We start from the raw sequence: 18,774 nt of genomic DNA, 5'->3' as shown, positions 1-18,774 counted from the left end.
ATTTGCATTAAATATTATTATTTTTGTTTTTTTTCACTATTTACTTTAAGTTTCCATTTTTTATTATTATTATTATTATTTTTATTTTTTTGTGTGGCAAAATGCCAAAAAGGCATATAGGTTGTTTTGCAAATTGTGAGCATTAGTTGCTAGTAGTGCAGTGTCGTTGACATATAGGAGACAAAACAAGTGGATACCGATGTCTAGGAAGCTAGGAAGCTGTCGTGTTCATCTATAGTGGTGGCTACCCATTAACAATTAAAATTTAGTAGGTGGTTTTCTAGGTCATTTAAATAAAGTGAAAATAAGACAGGTGACAAATGTTCACCAATAATAGAATCAAACATTCAAATAACTAACTAAATAAATTTACAATATAAAATTGATCACTTTCACACATGTACACAATATACATGTAATATAATGAAACTTACAAATAAGTAACTTTCGAAAGATAAATGTTTTTCAACAAAAAAAGAGTAAAGTTTGTTTTATTTAAGGATGTCATGCACACACACACAGAGACACACACAAACAGACACACACACAGACACACACACACAGGCACACACAGACCCAGACACACACAGAAACACAGACACAGAAATACAGAGACACACACACACAGACACACACAGGCACACACACACACATACAGACACATACAGACACACACTGACACATACACACACAGAGACAGACACACACACACAGAGCCAGACAGACATACAAACAGACACAGACACAAAGACACACGGACACACACACACAGACACACACACCCACAGAGACAGACACACACACACACACACACACAAATGCATGTAAGTGTGTACTTACATTTATATATTGATAGGTTAAAAAAAGGAGTATAAGCTTTGAAACCACTGTTCTTTGTACCTTTGATATCAAGATATTCATTGAAAATGTTTCCATGTGGCAGCCATCTTTAAATCAAATATGGAAGACATATGATCTACTTATTATTTGTACCATTAGATTCATAGGTACATACACTATGGGTATACGCTTCGCAATCATGGTTCTATCTTGCTTAAACATTAAAAATGTTATTATATGTTGGCCATCTTTAAATTCAATATGGCGGACATTTGACCTACGTACTTTTAGATGCACCAGTAAATTTACAGATCATTAAAACATGGGTATAGGCTTTGGAATTATGGTTCAGTCTGCCTTAGAATGCGAGATTTTCAATATAAATGAGGCTGATGGCGGCCACCAGAGTGAGTTATTTTCTTTGTCTTTTTTTAAATTGATCCCACCATGTCACAGAACACCTGTGCCAAGCTTCATGCTTTCCTGAAAAGTGAACGATACCACTCAAATGTTGGGCCTTGGCTGCTGGACTATCTGTGGGATGGTGCATATAAAAATCCCTTGCTACTAATGGAAACATGTAGTGGGTTTCCTCTCTATGACTGTGTTAAAATAGCCAATGATTAATAAATCAATATGCTTTAGTGGTGTTAAACAAAAACAAAAAAAACTTTGTCAGATTTGATTTTAAACTTCTATTTTTTTCAATGAACAAATTATAACATTCTTTGAGTGTCTTCATAGTTAATAACATCACAGTATAGTATTAGACTTGGGTGGTGTTTAAATCACAGAATATGATCAAACGAGATTTGGACTTTTTTGGTATAGAAAATTATTAATAATTCTGATCAGAGTATGTTTTGTAACACAAAGAAACAGCTTTTAAAATAATAATCTGGAATAGTATTCAGCAAATATTAAATCGAAAATAGCGAAAAAAGGATTTAAAAAATAAACAGTTTTTTCTTTCTACCTACAGTAATGGAACGAAACCTTTTTTAATTAATCAATTTTTTTTGTAGTACAAAAATGTATTATGACTATTATGATCATTTATATTATTATTATTATTATTATTATTATTATTATTAATACAACTATTATTATCATTTTTCTTACAATACTACTATATGTCATGCACTTCTAGTATTTAACTTTTATATTCTAATTAATATTTTGTGTTGTGATGAATCAGGGCACCCCAACCCTGACACTGTCAAAATGAGCTGGGGACCAATGATAAACAAATAAAACAAACAAACATTTCTTTGAAGGCCAGGGCACCACCCATAGGCATACAAGACACAAGCTAGTACACCCTAGTGCTGGAGCAAATCCTCAAATTTGGCAAAAATTATATTCGGGCAAAATATCCCAACCCGACACCTTTATGAATTGTATTTCCATCATTCTACCAGCAAAATAGTTGTAATCCATATAAAACTCTGTAGTGAGTCATTTGTAACCCTATATATAGCGGTTTGGCAATAATGCTGATATGAATAAATGTTGTTATCCAGATTCGGTCATTTTCATTTAATTTGGGCAAAAACCAGCCTTCCCTCTACATAAATGAGAGAATCAGGACCACTTTTTATCCAATTTTCACCTTTTTGTTTCTTTTGTTAAGAGGAGACAAAAACAAATCATGTCATTATGAGACTGCAGTCTGTGACAGACGTTTATTGCTTTGAAACCGGTGGTAACCGATCAACTTCCAATACTTCCCATTTGCATGCAGGTCACACATAAAAAAAATACTTATCTTTACTAATTTAGTAAATAACTATATCTCTATATATATCTCAGGTGCTTTGTTGTTCGTTCGCCACACACATGGTGAATAATTGTTGTCTAAAGGGTTGGATCTAATTATACAGTTGTGCTATATTTTGCTTTACTTAATATGATTGTTTTTTGCTTAAAAAGAGCATCTTGTTAGAAAGTGGGGAGGTTCGAACCCCCAAACCCCCACTGTATCTGCTACTGAGTTTTATAATGGTACAAATGTAATTCATCTGATGTTACTGATGTTTAATAAGTTGTACCACCAGTCGAGAATTTATTTTTACAGAAACATCTGTCATAACAGATAGTATGTGTCTTTTTCAGTATGGTGTGTTCTCTACTGACGAGGATGACTATTTTGTGGAGCCGCTATGGAACCACACTAACAACATTGGTAAGGAAGGGTATCCACACATTGTGTACCGGCGATCATCTCTCAAACTTCGCAATGAGGATTCACATTGTGGAGTCACTGGTAAAACATATTTCTTATATCACATTTTTATCATCTGCTTGTTTTTTTTTAAATGTTTATTATCTTCAGTATGACAACAAATGTCAGGTTCTGTATGACAGGGTCATATGTAGCGGAGGGCACAGGTATCCCCAAATAGAAACCCCTAGTACGAATACTATAGTTACATATATAAATATATACTCTTTATTATATAATGTAACTATAACACATTCAGTGTTACTGGTTGGGGATACCTATGGTGGATGGTAGGCAGCACTTGCACCTCCAGAAGATATGAAGAAAGTACAAGTGCGGATCCAGGACAATTGGTGCTGAGGGTATCCAACCCCAATGGAATTTTAAAGTGCCTTAAAAAATTCAGTGTGTAGCAAATGAAAACAATGAGTTTATTTATGCTTGGTTTTTGGGGGTGACTTGCCATATATAATGCATGTCAGTGTACTTTTGGATATTGTAGGTGCCCTTTTGTAAATGTTGCCCCCTCCCTGAATACATACTGTAGGTGCCCTTGTGTTTGCAGACTTTTCTTGTTTAGGCTAAGTACAGCCCTCTATTAACAACTAAAGAAAATTCTGCAACCCATTTGACAATGATGCTAAAAATTATATGTGTGCTTATATCCAACTAAGATTTAAGTATACTGTCCTGGGCTCAAAACTCAAATGGTTATTTAATGCACAAGTGTAAGAGAGGAAGACCATGTGCACACATGAGCACTACTCTTAGCAACAAGAGTTGTGTTTAAGATACCTTAGCACATACAGGAGATGCTCGGCTGGAGAGCACTTAATTGCCACAAACTATAACTTCAAGTAATGTATACAGCATTCACTGGTCCTAGGCAGTTACTCATTTAAATCCTAACCAAAGGACTACCTAAAACTGTTTATGTCCTTACTCTTACATGAATAGCTCATAGTAGTCCCTACTTGTTTGTCAAGTATCATTTTTATCCTGGCCTAACAGAATCCATCAAGCAATCTTGGCCTTTGATTGAAGATGAACAGTTTAACAGCTCCAGGCAAAAACAACTCACCAACCATCTTGTTAACCGGTTGCGGTCATTTGCCCCTAGGACATTTCCCCCCCCCCCAACATTTGCCCCTTTGCTTACTGAGAATCTGTTGCATCCAGCAGCCCCCCAGCAGTGATGGCACTGTGTCATATCCATCTAATGTACAGACCTTCCATGTGAAATGTACATGATGTGACTGTGGATGGTGGCTCCCGAACTACATGTACTACAATAGTTTTGCTTAAGATTTTTGAAGCTAAAATTAGCTTAAGGGTATTTCACACAAGAACCCTGCACTGGCCATCATTATCAAAAGTCCTTCCCCGTCCCTCGGGATCGAGTGAGTACTGTACATGTTGTTTATATTGTTCACTGGTGACTCATATTATTAGCCTGGTAAGCACACCATTTTGTTTGCTGCAATGGGGCATACTGGGTGGATGGAATGGTTTTCATTGTCTACCTATTCTGGCATTAAAACACATTCCTTTCTTCATCAGCATGTTCCAGGTCACTGTCTTATCATGAGAGTAACTGGTGTAAGAGTTGCATGAGTAAAAAGTAAAGTTTGTTTTATTTAACGACGCCACTAGAGCACATTGATTTTTTATCTTAACATTGGCTATTGGACGTCAAACATATGGTCATTCTGACACTGTTTTTTAGAGGAAACCTGCTGTCACCACATAGGCTACTCTTTTATGACAGGCAGCAAGGGATATTTTATTTGTGCTTCCCACAGGCAGGATAGCACAAACCATGGCCTTTGTTGAACCAGTTATGGATCACTGGTCGGTGCAAGTGGTTTACACCTACCCATCGAGCCTTGCGGAGCACTCACTCAGTGTTTGGAGTCGGTATCCCGATTAAAAATCCCATGCCTTGACTGGGATCCGAACCCAGTACCTACCAGCCTGTAGACCGATGGCCTAACCATGACGCCACCGAGGCTGGTGAGTTGCATGAGTGTCATGTAGATAAAGGCATGAGTCACACCAGAGTAACAGTTCCATGCACTCCAAGATGTTCTTTGTTCTGTTTTTTCCCAAAGAAAGCAGACATTATGCCACATTCTATGAAGATGTGGAAGAGAGGCAGGGCCAAGGATTTAACTTTACTTTATAAGACATCACATATACAATTGTGCCTACTTCCTCAAATGCTTTTATCTTACTCATCTCTCTAAATTATCTGATGCTACCATGTGACCACGAGAAAATCAACACCAGACTTTTAGTTAATGTGCCTTCCTTAGAAATGGATAATATACTAGGTAGTTGCAGCATAGATTAACTTGATTGCAAATTGTAATATATATATAGAGGCATATATCATTCAAGATGCTTCATTGATTCCATACTTCACTGCACATGAAATATGTTTTAATTTAATATTTTACTTCTCACAAATGCACAGTTCAATGCGCTCCAATGGGAATTTGTGCATGCATGCACACCTAGTCCTACATCCACTCAGTCTTTTACAAGTATGCTTAACCAATTCACTGCAGGTTCTCGTCTCATAAGTAGTGTCCCACACAAGAACTCAGCATTGGCTGCCTTTATTAAAAGTCCTCCCCCCATCACTCTGGAGTGTGTGCATTTTGATTATGCTGTTCACTAATAGACCACATCCCAGCTTGGTAGGCAACACGTTTTTGAGTACTGCTGTAAGGCATCCTGGGTGGGTGAAATGGTTTCCATTGTCTTCTTCTTCGTCCTCTTCTTCTGGTAGTACAACACCTTCCTTGCTTCGCCAACATATTCCAGGTCACTAGTCTTAGCGTACAAGATAACTGTGAAATGTTCCAATAGCGGAAGTGTAAAGCATCTGCATCTAGAAAGAAGAATAACTATGGCACTAGATGTAATGGTTCTTTACTTGTCTTTGGGTCAAGCTACGATAGCAAATGTGATGGAAAAAAAAGTTGCTGATTGTTCGTTGGATTTCGAAAAAAGTCCACCCAGTTTCCTGGAATGTTGTTGTTACCAGATAATGGACATTTGATGAGTATGCTGATCATGTCTCTGTTTCATACAACACAGAACATTCTAGAAGACATGCATCACATGTAACATCACATCATTTTAAGAGAAAGTGAGGAAAGGGTATTCGAGAAAGCAGACATCATGGTATACAATATGACATCTTGGATAAAGAAAAACCCCTGGCACTGCCTGTCTTCCACAACTTCACAGAATGTGACACTACCTCTGCTTTCACTGGAAAAGGTAAAAGGACAGCTTAAAACTGATACCCTAATGTGACTTGTGCCTTTACTTATATGGTATTCAACCCTTACACCAAAGTAACTGTAAATGCTCCACACTTCTAGCTAATAAAACATTTCACAGTTATGTTTTATAATAAGACCAGTGATGTGGAATATGACAAAGCAAGGAAATTGTTGTACTACCACAATAGGAGGACAATGGAAACCATTCCATCCACCGAATATGCCCTGCTGCTAGTGTTGGAAATCGGTTGGAATTCCATCATCATTCCTCAGTTATACTTGGTTGTTACCAACCAATCAACTTTAGATTACATAATCGATTAAAATTATATGAACATAATAAATAATTTGAATTATAAGGACAATGCTCACTGCAATACAATCTGATAAAAATTTGTTCTACTGGTCTACCAGTAGATCTAACAGCATTGTGTGGACTCCCATGTCCAGGTGACATTTCATCTATAAATAATTTAAATATTGACCAATTACACTTCACCTTTTATAGCGTTATTCGGGAGCATACAAATTCTAAAAATATTGGGAAAGACTATTTATGCAATAGGCGAACTTTTGGTCTGTTTCAACATTAAAGAATGGGGAAAAGTGCAGTAATAAACTCTGGATTGTATACTAGTATAAACAAGATTTCATGGCTATATACCATCACAGGTTTTTTTTTTCGTCTTGAAACAAATTTTATATAAAATTTTATATTGAAATTAGTTTCTGGCATACTTCGTAATTCACCTGAGTCATTTCGTATACCCCTCAGCATAATCTTGAATGTTTTCAAATTCTTTTCAAATCACTGGCATGATTTTGCAAGTAAGGTTTTGATTGGTCGAATGAAAGATCAACTGGACATGAGCTCCAATGGCGTGCTGTTAGATCCACAGGCAATAGTAATTAACCAGTGGAGCTAATTTTAATTAGATGGACTGCAATATACCCTACACCTCGCCAATCTACCTTTAAGAACTAATTAATAACTTTTTTGTATGTAGATATGAAAACAAACACCAACCCCAACATATTTACATCAATTACATCATCTAGACTAGAGGAATAATTACAGTTAACATTTTCACACACAATCAATTATAGACATTTATAATCAATCATAACATCAGCAGAGCCAAACCGATCAATTTTGTTTTATTATAATCAATTATAATCGATCACTACCTAGAATCTGCATCACTCAAAACATGTTACTTATAAAGCTAACACAATGTTCCACCAGTGAAAAAAAATGCACCCACTCCAGAGAGATGGTAAGTATCTTTGATACAGATGGCTAGGTCTACGTTCTTTTTTGGAATACCTTAACTTTGGCTTCCAAAGACTGCAGTGATAGACATTTATAATCAATCATAACATCAGCAGAGCCAAACCGATCAATTTTGTTTTATTATAATCAATTATAATCGATCACTACCTACAATCTGCATCACTCAAAACATGTTACTTATAAAGCTAACACAATGTTCCACCAGTGAAAAAAAATGCACCCACTCCAGAGAGATGGTAAGTATCTTTGATACAGATGGCTAGGTCTACGTTCTTTTTTGGAATACCCCAACTTTGGCTTCCAAAGACTGCAGTGATAGACATTTATAATCAATCATAACATCAGCAGAGCCAAACCGATCAATTTTGTTTTATTATAATCAATTATAATCGATCACTACCTAGAATCTGCATCACTCAAAACATGTTACTTATAAAGCTAACACAATGTTCACCAGTGAAAAAAAATGCACCCACTCCAGAGAGATGGTAAGTATCTTTGATACAGATGGCTAGGTCTACGTTCTTTTTTGGAATACCCTAACTTTGGCTTCCAAAGACTGCAGTGATAGTGTGGTTATAAGAGTTTGAGTGGATGTGGCACAAGATTGGCATGTAAATTGGTCCCATCGAAGTGCACTGAAAACTCTATTTGATTTTGTGAGAAGTAAATTGTTCAATAGAAACTTCTTGCATGAACATATTGACCTCAAAGAAAAACTATGGTAAGATGCATAATTGATATTGCACTTTTTTTCCTGAATAATTCGACTGTATATTTTGTTACTTTTATGAAAATCCATCTAGTGATATTTTGATTGATATAACTGCATTGATTACCTCAAACTCAAAGTTAGACCCCAAGTGAGTATAGATGGCAAGGATCCTGATATATTGATACTAATAGCTATTGTATGGTGGCCATCTTGGAAATCCACAATTGCTACCATAATGTATTTTGGACAAGTGGTCCCTATTAAAAGTTGAAACCTAAGGCAATGGACAAACATTTTCCACTTTTTAATGAGAACAGATTAATACAAAAGCAAAACGATGGTAAGACTGCAATAGTCTATAAATTTCATTTCTTTTATAAAAAAAATACATCTAGTAATGTTGTGAATGATATAAGTACATTTATTACCCTCAAAACTAAGTTAGATTAAAAGAAAAGTTACGAGCCTATATGGTATGGGTTCTAAGGTATTGGTATCGATAGGTTTTTGCATGGTGGCCATCTTGGAAATCCATGGCAAGGATTCTGATATATTGATACTAATAGCTATTGTATGGTGGCCATCTTGGAAATCCACAATTGCTACCATAATGTATTTTGGACAAGTGATCCCTTTTAAAAGTTGAATTCTAAAGCAATGGTAAAATATTTTCAAATTATTACTGGTAGTGAATTATTACTGGTAGTGTATAAGGATCTGTTGACTGCCTGCAAAGTAATTATGGGTTTTATATTAGTTTTCTAAATATGACTTTCTGTCATTTGTTGTAAAGGCACATGTTTTTTCAAAACAATTTAACAATGGCCCCTTTAATTACTCACGGGGTGTCTATCATTCACCTTATAGGCAGTTGAATTGAAATATGTCCCTCATACATGAAGCAGTAGTACAATTAATTGCAAGGCATCTGATTTTTAAAATCAACAAAATGTCATGACCTTTTGACCTTTGGTGACCTAATTATTACACCAATTTTATATATCATGCATCGGTTTGTAAAGGGGTTTAATATGAACATTTTGAGTGCTAATTTGTGTGGCTATGTTCATTGGTAGCAAAGTTATGATACATTTTGTTATCCCTACCCCAAAATATTGTACAAGAATTTGTCCTTGCCTCACTATATTCGGTGATATCTACCAAATAGCTACTCCTTAGAAATGTCTATCACACTAATTTATGAACTACAGGCATAGGACTATTAACAAAACACCTTGAGACTTTGCCCACCCAGGTGATACCAATTTCGACTCTAATATTTAACAGTAAGATATTTATGCATATGTAACTTCATTTTATTGCATCTCTTCTCATAAAAACTCAACAAATGTTGTAACATTCATTATTATCCTCTATTGTTTTAGATGTTCTGGAAAAGAAAACAAAGTGGCTATTGAATAAAGCTCCAAGAATTTTTAACGAAGTTTTGAAACCAAAGGAAAGACCAAAGCACTGGCTTGAAATAGTGAAACCAAAATACCGAAAAGGAAGTCGCTTCCGCCGATCAACAAGCAAGGAAAGAGATGTAGAAATGTTGGTTGTTGTTGATAAAAAGATGGTGAACTTCCATGGACCACACGAAATAGAACCCTATGTCCTGACCATTATGAATATTGTAAGTATTGGAAAAATAAACTATAAGTCTATTTTGCAATTAGATTTGATGCATTTGGTAATTATTTTCTATGGTTTGAATGAAAACGTTATTGTCTCTTCATGCCACAAAATACATATAGATTATTAAATATTCCATAACCTCAATAGGTATGTCTAAATAATTGATACGGCAAAGATGATATTAGCGGATAAAAAATGGCTGTAGCATTTATTAATCTTTTACAATAAAACAAATCATATTACAGACCCGTAGTGACTAATACCCCTACTCCAGGCGGAGTTCGTACTGGCAACACAGCTGTGCCCTTCCTAGAGTCTCCAAAGGAAAGGGCCCACCTGGTGCACCCCGCATGAGTATGAAAACCTTGTCTGTTCACGAGGGTCCCCAGCGTGAACATATTCAAACCCATACTAATTAAATTTTCTTTGCGTCTATATACTTTACGGCAATCTAATTGGTCCAGAGGTGGTTACTTTTTTTCATTCAAATCTCGATGAACCGAAAAGATTTAAGCCACACCTACTACCCCCAACCCCGGCGGACTCGCACTACTTTTGTCAGGCAACCATGTTTAGATATTTTGAAGAAAACACACATGAAAAATACAAAAACAATAATATTGTGATACAGATACCACATAATAGTACACTTTATTTAATACGATAAATTAATGGAAAATGCTATAGAATTGATTAAAGAAAAACCGTCTTTGCTAATGAAATGAAACTCGGTGGCCAAAGAAATGTAGGAAACTTCATGCATGACAAATTCTCCCAATATAACTAAACGATCTGTAAAAATGCACACAGCAGCTAGAGGAAATGGCATCGCTTATCAAAATCACCTGTTTCTAATAATAGTAAATGAACATTTTCATTCTCATGAGACATAAGTATCAATGAAGTTTACAAAAACAATACTAAAGGTGTATTTAAAGCTAAACAAAATTAATTCAGTTATGTTTTGTTATAAAATATGCATATAAATTTAATTATAAGAATTGACAGCAATTATTTTTGGGTCATGCAATTTTTAACCCCCAAAACGATGTGCACAGTTTTGTATGACCCGCTACACGGAGTGATACAGTGTGCACATTGTTTTTTCAGTTGATACTTCCATGAAACAAAAAATAATTGTGGTCAATTCTTAACCATATAAATGTATCCCAACACATGGTGGTGTGCACCTACCCAAATACCTTTAGGTTACCGTTCTCGAACAAGGGTCTCCAACATTGAGAATCTGCCCGGTCACCACCAGTCCGCCAAAGGACTCATTGATACAAGGACATCCCACAACCCCTTGACAACATAATGGAGCATACTGTGGATTCCTTTATGAACGAGTTACAGCAAGTTACAGCACATATTTCAAAGACCATCAAAACACCTTCATGTTCCCTTTAAATTATGTTTGCAAACCCTCTTGGAATATGTTTAAAAGGATGTTGTTTCCCACATCCGACAGATGCACCCCATCATCCCTGAATATTCACACTAATTAACGATCTCATGTTTAATCCCAAATCCCTCGTTTTCACATACCCATTTCAAACCATAACAATGAACCCACTTTCTTTTATGCTTAATCACAGACCATGACTCAACCCCTCACCATATGTGCTGTGGAAAAAGGGTTGACCACATTATTTTGGTCTTTTGCAGATATTTTTGTACTTCCCCATAACAACGAAAAATAGTTTCTCTCATATCTCTGCTTGAGTTATGAACAATATCATTTAAACCCAGATGTACTATAATAATGTCAGGTACTGAGTATCGTATTAGCTTCTGGATTACTGTCGGTACTACTGCTCTCCACTTGAGACCCCGTTGACTAAACCAGAAAATTTTACAGCTCTGTAAGCCAAGGTTGCTACCCAATGGATGGATGACTGCTCTCCTGTGAGCCCAGTAGATGATCGACGAACCAACTATCCAGATATCTGAAAAACCCTCAGTGTACATGAATATGAATACAACCAAAAAACAGCCACAGAATTCTAATGTACCTAAGATATGCACTAGATGTCCACCATCCCCAGCGTTGAATATCCTCCAGGTTGACCCTATGCATTGCTGCTGCAGTTGCAGCGCCAATCCTGAAAGAGTGGGCCAAAAGTTTTTTCACCTTATTTAAAACCTATGCAAATGGAGAGTGTGTTACCGCATGACCATTGAAATGGAGAAATAAATTTCACCAGACTGCGATCAAATTTGTAGATATGATTGCATAGCTTGAACTGGGCATAGCTGCAGATTACGTAAGCTTGAAAGCATAAGAGTAGTGCCTTAACCACCGTGATCAGTTTTCAATTTCGTAAACTCCATAAACTGTATGGTACCCATATGTATGTCTGACAGCTGAAACAGTACTGCCTCGTAACTGGAAGAACATGCCGTCTACAAGCCACTAGGAAGGTGTTCTAATATACTAACTATAATTGGGATTCTAACATCTACCCATCTATCAGATTTCCGTAACCCTTGCATAATTTTTTATATCAGAAAGTGACCTGTGGGGTCAACCATGCCATATATTTTATGTTCATGGCTAATGGCTGAAATGTGTACTGCAACTGTCTCTGGAGACCAGTGCCTCAAGGACATGTGCGTGATATATTGCATTAACTGACAGGAGCTATCCAGCTGTTTTGCATGTTACCTTCAATTCTAAACTTGGTGAACTCATGTAAAGCTGAGAAGTATACCTTCCTAGTATTATCTGATATAGAACAATCTAATAAGCGGGATGCTTCGGCCCATAAATGTCCAACACAGTTTAGGGTACTAGAGTCGGTAGATTCTTTGTCTCTGGTGCCAGTCATCTAAAGTTCTTAAACTGACATCCTTCAATATATTGTCCCCTGATAAACAAATTGGATCTTAGACATTCTAAGACCAAGCTGCGAACCAGTGTCATGACCTCAGGTGAACGTGATGTATTATTATTCAAAATATTGGCCACTGCCTGATTATTGGAATTAAACAATAGTCTCTTGTTTGCCAAGGTGTTTCTCCACAACTTAATTGCTACTGAAATGGGAAATAACTCTAACAGAGTGATATTGTTTGTTAGGCTATTCGTCCTCCATTGACTAGGCCACCGGCTGTAAGCCCAGTTTCTAGCAAAATTTATGCCAAATTCATGCACCCCTGAACTATCTGTAAATAGTTGTAGATGTTCATTATGTACCCACCATTGGTATTGGTCAACAAAAAGGAAAATACTGTTGTGATCACATAAGAAATTTGATAAAATATGTAAGTCAACCTTTATCTGTACATTTAACCTTATTTTATGATTGGGTCTATGAACCTTGCACGTTGTGTCTATAAGTCTGTGACTGAATGCACGTGTCATTGGTATTGCCCTGTTACTAAAATGTAAGGACCCAATAAGAGACTGCATTTGTTTTAGCATCACTTTCTTTTGTGTTTTAAAAAAGTGAAGCATTTCATTGACTTATTTAAGTTTTTCCAATTGAGTGTTTCCCCTAGGGGCCGTTCAGACCCTGCACCAACCCCATTCATTTCTTGACCAGGACCTTAAAAATTGTAACCATTATAAAAAGGGACTCACCTGTGATAAATTTGCTGATAGATGTTTTGTTTTAATGCAAACACTATTTGTCATCAGTATATTCACCAAATAAGTGCATTGTTAGAGCCCGATTGCCAGTGCTGGGGGGGGGAATCAACCACCATAATGATAGTGAGGAAAAAAAAAAAATCAACCACCATGATAGTATGAAAAATAAGAATAAATAAGTTTGTTTTGTTTAACGACACCACTAGAGCACATTGATTTATTAATCATCGGCTATTGGATGTCAAACATTTGGTAATTTTTACATATAGTTTTAGAGAGGAAACCCGCTACTTTTTTGTTTTAGTAGCAAGGGATCTTTTATATGCACTATCCCACAGACTGGGTAGCACATACCACAGCCTTTGATATACCAGTCGTGGTGCACTGGCTGGAACGAGAAATAGCCCAATAGGCCCTCCGACGGGGATCAATCCCAAACCAACCGCACATCAAGCGAGCGCTGTATCACTGGGCTACGTCCCACCCAGAAAAAAGAAGAAGAAGAAAAAAAGAAAAGCAACAGTGAACTAATGATATATGGTCACCAGTAATCTCCCATCACTGAAATAAATATACTTACTGTAGTCATGTCCCATCAATCTAATTAAAATTACCTCCACTATTACATGTGGATTTAACAGCAGCCTGTTGGAGCTCATGTCCAGTTGACCTTTCATTTGACCAATCAGAACCTTACTTGTAAAATCATGCCAGTGATTTGAAAATAATTTGAAAACATTTGGGATTATGCCGAGGGTATATGAAATGATTCGGGTGAATTACAAAGTATGCCGGAAACTAATTTCAGTATAAAATGTTATATAAAATGATGGTATAGCCATAAAATCTGTTTATACTAGTATACAATACAGAGTTTATTACTGCACTTTTCTCCCTGTTTGTTTCAATGTTGAAATAGACCAACAAGTTCGGCTATTGCATAAGTAGTCTCGTCCGATATTTTTAGAATTTGTATATTCCCGAATAACGCTATAAAAGGCGAAGTGTAATTAGTCAATATTTAAATTGTTATTTATAAATGAAATGTCACCTGGACATGGGAGTCGATGCAATGCTGTTAGATCTACTGGTAGACCAGTAGAGCTAATTTTCATCAGATTGCAGGTCCCATTTTCTAGAAATGTGACATGTATGGGCATTTTTTTAGGATTTGGTCCAACATCGATTTTTAACCTAATTTTGGTATGCTGAATCCAAAAAAATATGTTGATCATCTGAGAAATTATTTTTTATGGTTCAAAATGGCCAAAAACAAAATGGCGGAAAATGCCTAATAAAAAGTATGTAACTGGTATCCCAACTATCTTTATAGCATTTGTTTTGACATTAACATATAATATGTGGATACATTTAATTTATAAAAATCTATGTTGAAAATTTAAAAATAAAGTTTTGTGTTGAAAAACAAGATGGTGGAAAACAAAATAGTGGCCATTTGTCATAAAATCGACATCCAAGTCTTATAAAGGGCATTATTTGCTGTCATAAATGCAATAATGTATCACAGCATACAATACAAATGAGTTCAACATTTGTGTGGTATGATTCAAGATGGCCACCATATCATAACTATTTGCAATGAGTGGAAATATATCGTCCAAAACATAGTCTATTTAATAATACATTACTGTATTTTTTATTTATTACATCAAATATTATGCAAAGAGTCTTTTAATCTGTATGGGTATTTGTAAAGTGTTAGATTATACACTTTACAAATGAATTGGCTAAAGCATTCAAATTTGTTCTCAGTCCCAGGTAACCAAAACTTTTTCAGAATCATTTAATTTCCCTTGAAATACCATAACATATGAAATAATAATATTGCATCTCAGAGCATGAAAAGCAACCAATGCAAACTCAACATTCTAGTACTAAGAGGTGTGTTTTCCAATAGTATATTTATAGGAATGGTTTTCCAAAAATTGACATGTGAAAAAGCAAAAATCAACAGGATATCAGTGTCTCACTAATATGTCCAGCAATATTTAGTCAGATAGTTTTGAACAGTGAATTGCATGAACTATTATTCTGGTATCAGATTCCTCGTACTTGGTCTTTATTGTACAATATTTATTTCATTGTTACTACTCTACACTGCATCATCCTCGGTAAAACCACCCACCCAGTTTGCATTCAATGCCAAGTTTTAAAAAAAAGTTTCAAAGAGGAAATTAGTTAAAGTTACATTGCTTTCTGTTCAGTGTCAGTCACTGGCATCCTTCTTTTGGGTTTGTATATTTCTAATTTGTGCATTTAGAGACTTGTAGCGATCAAATACAACATGTCAGTATATTTCTCAAACATTTGATTCCCTTTGTGTTTTGGACTTTGAACCAATGCCTGTCTGTCAACAATGAAGACTGACTTCCTGAGTAATTTCTCAGGTAAATTTGAATGTTGAGTTTGTTTCAACAATGGGTATTAGTATGGGTAGCAAGTCATTCTTTATGATCAGCAAAGTATTCACTTCCAGGTCTTATTCAATTCAAGGATTGTACCTGATTGCAATTCAATGATTGTACCTGATTGCAATTCAAGGATTGTACCTGATTGCAATTCAAGGATTGTACCTGATTGCAATTCAAGGATTGTACCTGATTGCAATTCAAGGATTGTACCTGATTGCAATTCAAGGATTGTACCTGATTGCACTATATTGCAGTTTGGCTCTTTGGGCCTTTTGACCATAAAATTACCACGTAAAAATTCATGAAGGATTTCATGTAGTAACCGATGAGCATCTGATGATAGACAGTGCACCATCGATTGTACCGGCCTTGGTGGCGTCGTGGTTAGGCCATCAGTCTACAGGCTGGTAGGTAATGGGTTTGGATCCCAATCGAGGCATGTTTTTTTAAAAATCCAGATACCGACTCCAAACCCTGAGTGAGTGCTCTGCAAGGCTCAATGGGTAGGTGTAAACCACTTGCACCGACCAGTGATCCATAACTGGTTCAACAAAGGCCATGGTTTGTGCTATCCTGCCTGTGGGAAGCGCAAATAAAAGATCCCTTGCTGCTAATCGGAAAGAGTAGCCCATGTAGTGGCGACAGCAGGTTTCCTCTCAAAATCTGTGTGGTCCTTAACCATATGTCTGACGCCATATAACCGTAAATAAAATGTGTTGAGTGCATTGTTAAATCAAACATTTCTTTCTTTCCTTCGATTGTAGTTAATGTGATCATACAAATGTATCTATAAAACCATGGCAACATGTACCAATATGAGTACCGATACTGATCCCATGTGATCATCCAAGCACTGCCCTTGTAAATACTGAAACCATTAATTTGAAATTAGCATTCTGGTTAATATAACATTTTGTAAAGTAACTTGTGAAACAGCAATAAGAACATACATAGTTGTCATACAAATTTGTATTTTAATTTGTCTTTTGTGAATGTTTGTGTATTTCTGCTCTATGAAAATCATTAATTGCAAAAAGATTAAACATTAGAGGGATTGAGATGCTAGCTAGCTTATGAGCTCTCATTTCTCTTGTGTATTGTTTTCCTGCCACTTCCTGACCAACAGCTACAGGGCCAAATATTTCTATCCATATTTCATAGTGATAGTGATGTGTGAACCTCCCATTATAGGTATAGAGGCTGAAAAATGGGCATATACATGTATCTGACATTGGTTAATTTGGGATAAATAATAATAATATATCAACTGAATATCAGTCATGTTGGAGGCATACATGTATCTTTGTTAGGTCATTGCCAGGTCTGGCATGATTTCATAATTTTGCTGATCCAGTTTAGGAGGTTGGATATAAACAAGTCCTCGAAACAAGTGTTGGGAGAGGCTGGTAACTGGGTGGGTGGGGGAGGGAGGCGCAAACTGGAGGGATCAATTATTAAATGTGCGGTTGTGTTTGTAATTGTCACATAATAATACACAAAATATGTACACATATAATTGTTATAAAACAATATAGACTGTCTATAATCAACTTTGGCCGCACTAAAATAGTTTCTAATAACATCGATAATTATGAGCTAGGCCTACATGTAAATTCTTGTATTTAAATTGCATTTCAACATGAGTTCAGATGGGTGGGTGGGGGGGGGGTGTAGGGGGCAACGCCTACTCTGACTCCCCCTACAGGCCTATGCACAATAAAGGTCTAAAATATTGATCCTCTGATTTTAGCTTCGGGGCATCAACATTTTTATCACCTACAAATCCAAACTTATATTAACCAATCGATCCCCATTACATTGATATTACCCCCCCCCCCCTCCCCTCCCCACACACACACACTAAAATGTTAGATCCGTGCCTGTATATAGTAGGTACAGACATAAAATCTTCCAAAACCTGATATTAACATGTAGATTTAGGCATTATTTATTTTTTCCTTTTAACTATTTAAAATAATTTTTAAAAATACAGTTCTCTATCTGAGATTGTAAAATCATTCTCCTAAAATCTCGTTTAGATTGGTTGCCTTTAATTTTGATGCCTGTAAACACATTTGTATCTACATTGTTTAAAAACATAAGATGTTTTGTTTTTCTATTCCAATATAGATTTGCTAAATGCAAATAAATATGTTGTCCATCTGAAAAATTACATTTAGGGGTTTCATAATATGAATGTCTGCACATTATTATTGTCGAAAATGTGTTGTTTTTTTGTTGTTTTTTTACATAAGCATTATTTTTCAAATGTCCAACACATGTTTTTGTATTCATATTTAAATTTGGTTAGAAAAGTATGTTAGATACAATCCTGAAGAATTTATCGCACAAAAATAGATAACTACATAATCTGTGACACTCTATTATAATTAGATATAATGTATTTTCAACACAATCCTAATTTCATATACTACCATTTTGTTTTTGTCATTTTGACCCCTAAATGTAATTTTTCAGATGGCCAACATTTTGTTTGGATTCAGCCAAATTAGGTTAGAAAAGTATGTTTGATATAATGCTAAAGGAATGCTCGTACTTCCATAAATAAGCACTTTTTTAAGAAATGGGACCTGACTACTAATATATACTAAAAGGCAAAAGTTATTGTGACATGGATTGTTTAGAGTAATAAATTTGTGAATGAATTTATGGATGTAACCAGAGAAAATGTGCATGAAACAGCTCGAAGAAATGCAACCAAGCAGTTGTTGCAGCGATT

General features: G+C 35.8%; 1 protein-coding gene across 1 annotated transcript in view; it reads left to right on the top strand.

Annotated features, from left to right (window-relative positions):
* Positions 1-18,774, top strand: part of LOC121374653 (A disintegrin and metalloproteinase with thrombospondin motifs 6-like) — a 162,670-nt gene that overhangs the window by 35,731 nt on the left and 108,165 nt on the right. Inside the window, exons 5-6 of the mRNA XM_041501762.1 lie at positions 2,956-3,106; positions 9,755-10,005. Coding sequence (XP_041357696.1) covers positions 2,956-3,106; positions 9,755-10,005 — 402 coding nt within the window. The remainder of the gene's footprint in view (positions 1-2,955; positions 3,107-9,754; positions 10,006-18,774) is intronic.

The sequence above is a fragment of the Gigantopelta aegis genome, chromosome 6 (assembly GCF_016097555.1).
Source record: "Gigantopelta aegis isolate Gae_Host chromosome 6, Gae_host_genome, whole genome shotgun sequence".
NCBI classification, from domain to species: domain Eukaryota; kingdom Metazoa; phylum Mollusca; class Gastropoda; order Neomphalida; family Peltospiridae; genus Gigantopelta; species Gigantopelta aegis.
This window is presented reverse-complemented; position numbering and strand designations above follow the sequence as displayed.